At 37.8% G+C, this 8033-nt stretch overlaps 1 protein-coding gene across 1 annotated transcript in view; it reads left to right on the top strand.

Annotated features, from left to right (window-relative positions):
• The first annotated feature begins 1785 nt into the window (after positions 1 to 1785).
• The window catches only part of LOC106872159 (high affinity 3',5'-cyclic-AMP phosphodiesterase 7A), a 45101-nt gene continuing 38853 nt past the window's right edge, over positions 1786 to 8033 (top strand). The window contains exons 1-2 of the mRNA XM_089356065.1: positions 1786 to 1854; positions 6492 to 6549. Of these exons, the coding sequence (XP_089212191.1) occupies positions 1831 to 1854; positions 6492 to 6549 (82 nt within the window). The 5' untranslated portion in view covers positions 1786 to 1830. The remainder of the gene's footprint in view (positions 1855 to 6491; positions 6550 to 8033) is intronic.

Genomic DNA, 8033 nt, shown 5'->3' with positions numbered 1-8033 from the left:
AGATGAAGACAGATTTTTATCATGTCCACCAATGTAACACATAAACACACACTCACGTCTGTGTGTGTGTATGTATGTCTTTGTATGTATCTATATGTATGTATGCGTGTGTGTGTGTATTATGTGTATGGTTGCTCCGTCTAGTGTCATGTCTTCATATAAAACAAAATGAGATGTTATGCAATTCTGTCCAGTCGTATGAATTTCAAACCTAGACATGTTCGTTTGTAATTTTGTTTGCTTTTTTTTTTGTTTTTTTGTTTTTTTTTTGCTTTTTTTAGTGCTTGTACTTGCTGCTGTTTTGATTGTCGCTATAATCAAACATAAAAAAAAGTTGGCAGCATTATTGCTGCAGACAGTGAACAAGTGTAATTAATAATGATAATAATAATCATGATGATGATGATGATGATAATGATAATAATAATCATGATGATGATGGTAATAATAATAATAATAATAATAATAATAATAATAATAATAATAAGACAAATACGAACAAGAAGTCATACTTCCCAACAACTATGACGAAAATGAAGAAACAACAAAAGCTGTAAAACAAATGAAAGCCAAACTAAAACTAGAACAGCAACGGACCATGATAAAACGATGGCAAGAAAAGCCCCTACATGGTAAATTCTGGGCTAAACTAAATGCAAAAGAAATAGACAGAGAAAAATCCCAGCAATGGTTGAGAAGCTCAGGACTCAAAGCAGAGACTGAAGGATTTTTAATTGCTGCACAAGACCAAAGCCTCCCCATCAGAAATTACCAAAAACATATAATGAAAAGAAATATAACAAGTAACGGCGGAATATGTGGAGATGGACAAGAAACAATAAATCATATTATCTCTGGCTGCCCAGTCCTGGCTAAGAAGGAATATATTCACAGACACAACAGAGTTGGGACCTACATACACTGGAAGCTATAACAACAGAAAAAGATGGCATAGGCACATGCCAGAAAAGGCCACAGAAAACGAGAAAGCAAGCATACTATGGGATATGCCAATACACAAAGAAGAAAAATTAAGGCCAATAGGCCAGATATAGTTGTCTGAGATCATGAAGAAAAAATACTTTCTAGTTGATGTTTCAATACCAACAGATGACAACGTTTCTCTAAAACAACCTTTATTCAGGGACCTTTTTCAGCGGGATGGGCTTTTCAACCTGAAGAAAATTCTAACTGGACCCCCACCTGCAAGGTCATGAGCTGTTTATCTTGATATGAGATCACCATGTCGCACACATGTGGTTGTGATGCATGTGACTGGTAGTCATGGTGGGTATATTGGGCTTCGTATATTTGTACCCCAGTGTCGCTTTGATGGCATGCACTGCTCTCTCACTCAATAATAATAATTATTATAATAATATGCTCATATTCTAAGAAAAATATTGTCTATGTAATCCTGAAAACATTTTAATCTGTAAACAGTGTCAAAATACTTTTAAATGTACATAATGGCAAACATCTTTCGCTTTCATTTTAACATCACACTAACATCTTGTAATCAAATTACTTTTAAAACTGCTACTTTTCTTATGTTTTCACACACATTCTCTAGAACAATACTTTGTGCAAAACCAAAAACATGGCACCCTATTGGAGTCAACTTCTACAAATACAAAGCAAAAGCCAAACATATAATAATAATAACAACAACAGCAACAACAACAACCACAACAACAACAATAATAATAATAATAATAATAATAATAATAATAATAACAATAATAATAATAATAACAATAATAATAATGTTTTTATTTGCCACAGGGTCCAGTTCATACGTACAAAGCGTGCGTTACAAAAGGGTGCTTAATGCATGATGCGATACACAAATATGTAAGTTAAATAATTTATCGCAGTAATAATGATTTCAAATTTTGAAACAAGGTCAGCAGTTGTTCAGGGGTGGTGAAAGTTGATTACATCGACCCCAGTTATCAACTGGTACTACTTATTCTATCGACTCCGAAACGGTAAAAGACAAAGTCGACCACGGTGGAATTTGAACTCAGAATGTAACAACGGACAAAATGCCTCAGCGCGTTATTTGCTGTTCCCAAAGGTATTATCTTTTGCAATGTCGTAATACTGGAACAGATTCCAGTTGTGCCAAAGTGTTTCAGAAGGCTCTTTATCATTGACCCAAGGGCTCCAATCACAATTGGTTCGACTCTTGCTTGACAAAATGCTTAGCGGTATTTGGTCTGTCTTTATGTTCGGAGTTCAAATTCCGCCGAAGTCTACTTAGCCTTTCATCCTTTCGGGGCCGATAAAATAAGTACCAGTTGAACACCTCTCCCCCAAAATTGCTGCCATTGTGGAAAAATTTGAATCTATTATTATTATTATTATTATTATTATTATTATTATTATCATTATTATTAGGGTGGTGAGCTGGCAGAATCGTTAGCACGCCGGGCGAAATGCTTAGCGGCATTTCGTCTGCCGTTACGTTCTGAGCTCAAATTCAGCCGAGGTCGACTTTGCCTTTCATCCTTTCAAGGTCGATAAATTAAGTACCAGTTACACACTGGGGTCGATATAATCGACTTATCCCCTCCCACAAGCCACCGTTGTGGCAAAAATTTAAAATTATTATCATTATTATTATCATTATTATTATTATTATTATTATTATTATTATTATTATTATTAGGGCGGTGAGCTGGCAGAATCGTTAGCACGTCGGTCAAAATTCTTAGTGGTATTTCGTCCGTCTTCACGTTCTGAGCTCAGAACCCCTTTCGGTGTCGGTAAATCAAGTACCAGCTGAGCACTGGGGTTGATGACATCGGCTTACCCAATCCCCGTGGAGGCGCAATGGCCCAGTGGTTAGGGTAGCGGACTCGCGGCCATAGGATCGCGGTTTCGATTCCCAGACCGGGCGATGTGAGTGTTTATTGAGCGAAAACACCTAAAAGCTCCACGAGGCTCCGGCAGGGGATGGTGGCGAACCCTGCTGTACTCTTCCACTACAACTTTCTCTCACTCTTACTTCCTGTTTCTGTTGTGCCTGTATTTCAAAGGTTCAGCCTTATCACACTGTGTCACGCTGAATATCCCCGAGAACTACGTTAAGGGTACACGTGTCTGTGGAGTGCTCAGCCACTTGCATGTTAATTTCACGAGCAGGCTGTTCCGTTGATCGGATCAACTGGAACCCTCGACGTCATAAGCGACGGAGTGCCAAAAGCCCAATCCCCACAAAATTTCCGTCCTTGTGCCTACAATAGAAATTGTTGTTGCTGTTGTTGTTGATGTTCTTGTTCTTCGTTCTCGTTATTTGCGTGTTATAAAAACATAAAGATGTTCAGGGATCCATCAGGCCACCTCATAACGATGTCATCACGTGAGATCAGTATTGTAAATTAAGAATAATTAGCCAATGTGTTGACAGCTAACGATGCCTAATTAAGTAAACACTAATAAGGAAATGCTCATTTTAGGCCATATAATTTAAAGGTTGCGCTTTAGATGACGTCATTCGGTGGACTGAAAAAGGGTCTTTATCTTGAACGTATAATTGACAGTGTTTAATTTGAATATTAGATATTAGGGTGTGAGGAGAATTTTTAACGTATGGTAATTGCAATTATATTTATGATCAGTTAAATTAAAGGGTTTTATCTGGGTTTTTTTTTTTTTTTAACTTTTACTTGTTTCAGTCATTAGACTACGGCCATGTTAGAGCACCGCCTTGAAGACTTTTAGTCAAACAGATCGTCCTTGATACTTTCGGGGTCGATTAAATATGTACCACTTACGCACTGGAGTCGATATAATCGACTTAATCCGTTTATCTGTTCTTGTTTGTCCCCTCTGTGTGTAACCCCTTGTGGGCAGCAAAGAAATAAGAAATGCTTATTTCTTTACTGCCCACAAGGGGGCTAAACATAGAGGGGACAAACAAGGACAGACAAACGGATTAAGACGATTACATCGACTCCAGTGCGTAACTGGTACTTATTTAATCGACCCCGAAAGGATGAAAGCAAAGTCGACCTCGGCGGAATTTGAACTCAGAACGTAGCGGCAGACGAAATACCGCTTAGCATTTCGCCCGGCGTGCTAACGTTTCTGCCAGCTCGCCGCAAAGAAATAAGAAATGCTGCTTGGCATTTTGTCCGACGCGCCTCCTCGCCGCCTATTAAACTAAACAAAGTGAAGGCGCCTGGCTTAGTGGCTTGGTTATTCGATTCCCGGCGGCACGTTGTGTCCTTGAGCAAGATACTTTATTTTCCCTTGTTCCACTCCACTCAGCTGGCAAAAATGAGCTGTACCTGTAATTCAAAGGACCAACCTTGTCACGTTCTGTATCATGCTGAATCTTCCTGAGAACTACATAAAGGTACATGTGTCTGCGGAGTACTCAGCCACTTGCACGTTAATTTCACGAGTGGGTTGTTCCGTTGATCGAAATTACTGGAACACTGATCGTCGTCACCGACGGAATGCCAGTTTAACTAAACTAAGGTAAAACGTTCGTTAGTCAACGCCACTAGTTTCGAATTTTGACGTAAATTAATTAATGGCGACTTTAAAATTAATTCACAAAGAATTCGATTAGAAACGGAAAAACAAATTGACAGAAAATTCTGTCAAATAGAATTCAAATAAAAATTAAATTTACTTGAAAAATTATCGTCAAATTAAACTAAGATTAATGTCAAATAAAGAAATTACATTATTTTATTTTATTTTGCGCGAAGAACTTTCGGCATTCCCACATACAGACGTTTTGATGACATTTTTGGTTTGTTTGCTTTTTAGCTTTTTACTAAATTTAATTTCCCCTTAATTATGTTAGTGAAATGTTTTTGGCCTTCGCGAGTATCTGCAATGCATGTGTGGATATTTATTGAAATGTGAGGGGTTTTTTTAAAAAATACTTAAGTGCTTAACAGCGTTCCACGTTATCGTCTTTCAGTTTGAGATACAAGAATCGAAATTACCATTATACAATAGCAACGACAGCATCATGTTCTTGCTTTTGATGTGTTTAGCCCCAGGCTTTCCTCTTTTCGAGTAAGCCTATGATTAAAAGCATTCCAGCAATAGATATCCGGTCTTTTTCGCATGCACAGTTGACCAATAACCACGTCATTCAATTCCAGACCAGAGCAGTGCCTTGGAGTAAAAACGATTTTATCCCCCAATCCTTGCTTTGGTCCGGCAAATCTGTAATCAGAAGTATTCCAACAACATAGATCCGGTCTTTTTCAGAGACACAGTTCACCAATAAACATAACATTCAATGCCGGACGAGAAATCCGGTCTGTTTTCAGACGCAATTCACGCAGGTCCTTGTGGATATCTGTCGGTTTCGACCATTTTTATTGCAATTGTTTAATCAAGTGATTTGACTATTCACAGATTTCTAACCTCAGTGGCTGAGTATTCCTCTGACATATGTACACTTAAAGTAACTCTGAGGTAGAATCGGCGTGACACAGTGTATGACTTAAGTATCCCTTTGAACTAGAACAGGTCGCAACAAAAAAAATCCCTCACATTTAGCAAATTGACAAAACTTCCAATAGCAAATGCACCGTGTACACTGATCCGAACCCCAATAATGACTAACGCAAAAAAAAAAACAGTAATATATCAGCAACATAAAAAATACCATTACCATTTGTCTAACTTGCTTGATGCCACGCCAGTAGTTACGTAAAATATGGGGCGTTTTTCTGCCGCGTCCTCTACACTCTTAAACTCTCGCCCAGATTTGCTTACAAAGCTGGAATCAACTTCAGGTCACAGTGAAAGACTTTTGTTTCTACGTTTAGCATATTGGACAGAATACGCCCTTATGATGTTCGTTCTGGATCTCTGCGATCTGATTTCAAATCCTGCCAAGGTCATTTAGCTTTTCATCCTTCGTGGTCGATAACTAAAGTAACCAGTACAAAACAGTAATCTTGGGATCGATTCTCTTCCACCTCCTCCTCCTCCTCCTCCTTCTTCTTCTTCTTCTTCTTCTAATTCTGCTACAACTACTACTACTTCTCCTCCACTCCTACTACTATTTCATTGTTTTCTTCTCTTCCTTCTCATTCTTCTTTTTCTAATCCTCTTTCTTCTTCCTATCCTTCTTCTTTTTCCTCCTCTTCTCCTCATTTTTTCCCCTCTTCTCACCTTCTTTCTCTATCTCTTTATCTCTCACTATCTCATTATCTCAGAACTAGCCACTCTGCTCACATTTTTCACCCATCAGAGAGAGGATGGATGCTCCAACGACAGACGAAGTGACATATCACCGGGAATAAAAAGCAACGAACGAGTTCTACCAAAAAGTGAGACAAATTCTAAGAAAGAAAAAAATTTGTCCGACAATCCACTGACTCTACCAGTCATTCACTCACCATATTCTATTTAGCATTTATTAAAATACGCATTTATCATTTGATGTTTCCAATTTTCTGTTTTCTTCATCAAAACTTATGTTTTTCTTTGTTTATTATTGTTTGCAGACGACCGATGTCTCCTGTCAAACATCTGATAAAGATATGATTTACGTGGGAACACTTGGTAAGTTAAATATTCAATATCTCTACATTCATTTCGTCCAAAATCTCAGGAAACAAATATACTTGTAACTTATTAGCGTTTAGCCATGAGCGACATAACAATCTCCATCAGATTTATACAAAACATTTTTTTATTAACAGTTCTGTTAGAAAGAATTATTCAATATGTCCTTATATTTTCGGACAAGGGAATCTAGCACCCCCACTCAGCTCAAAACAATATCTGTACATTGCGATTTCTGGGTTATATACGGTTTTATATTATTTAATGAAGAGATATGGATAACTTTTTTTTTTTGTGCGAGGAGATCATGATGGAAAGCCGCTTATTGTTAACTGATTTTTAACAAGACAGCATTTCAAAAAAATAATAAATTTTACGTTGTTAAATCCTATTATTTTATAAAATATAATTACTCATCAAATCCTTAATTAAAGAAAGGTAGACATTCAAAATAAGCGCACACACTCACACACACCGTAAATTTCCGAATTTGTTTTAGCTCTTTGTTTTAAACGCAATTATAATTAATACTTATTTAAACAAGTAATAATAAATGTAAACAAAAAATATAATTAGGGATTTCTAAAATCTACAGCTAATTGACAAGACAGGTTTTCAACAAAAGTAGCTCAACAAAAATATATAGTGTTTTTCCTTCAAACGTATACTTCCTTCACAAGGTCCTACTTAGTCTTTCAGAAAAGGTCGAAGGCTCCTCACTTCTGATCTAATGCGTCCTTCGATTGTTGTATCTTTTCTTTTTTGTTCATGTTTTTGTTTCTATTTTCTAAAAGATCAAACAATCACCGAAGCTTCTTCGTTGGTTAGTAATAGATGAAAGCGTTATTGAGTGCACCATGACCTTCTATGGCTTATTAAACATTCTCATTTCACCATCATCATTATCATCGTCGTCGTCTTCGTCGTTTGAAAGTCCACTCTTCAATACTTGCATGAATCACAGTTTTCAGAGTAACACCTATATAAACCAATATACAATATAGAGAGATTTAAAGGGAGATAGATGCATTCATGTTGTTATTGTTGGCACTCCGTCGCTTACGACGTCGAGGGTTCCAGTTGATCCGATCAACGAAACAGCCTGCTCGTGAAATTAACGTGCAAATGGCTGAGCACTCCACAGACACGTGTACCCTTACCGTAGTTCTCGGGGATATTCAGCGTGACACAGTGTGACAAGGCTGACCCTTTGAATTACAGGCACAACAGAAACAGGAAGTAAGAGTGAGAGAAAGTTGTGGTGAAAGAGTACAGCAGGGTTCGCTGCCATCCCCTGCCGGAGCCTCGTGGAGCTTTAGGTGTTTTCGCTCAATAAACACTCACAACGCCCGGTCTGGGAATCGAAACCGCGATCCTACGACTGCGAGTCCACTGCCCTAAGCACTGGGCCACTGGGCCCCCCCACACACACACACACACACACATATATATATATATATATACACACATCGATATGAATA

The sequence above is a fragment of the Octopus bimaculoides genome, chromosome 8 (assembly GCF_046866305.1).
Source record: "Octopus bimaculoides isolate indiv1 chromosome 8, ASM4686630v1, whole genome shotgun sequence".
NCBI classification, from domain to species: domain Eukaryota; kingdom Metazoa; phylum Mollusca; class Cephalopoda; order Octopoda; family Octopodidae; genus Octopus; species Octopus bimaculoides.
This window is presented reverse-complemented; position numbering and strand designations above follow the sequence as displayed.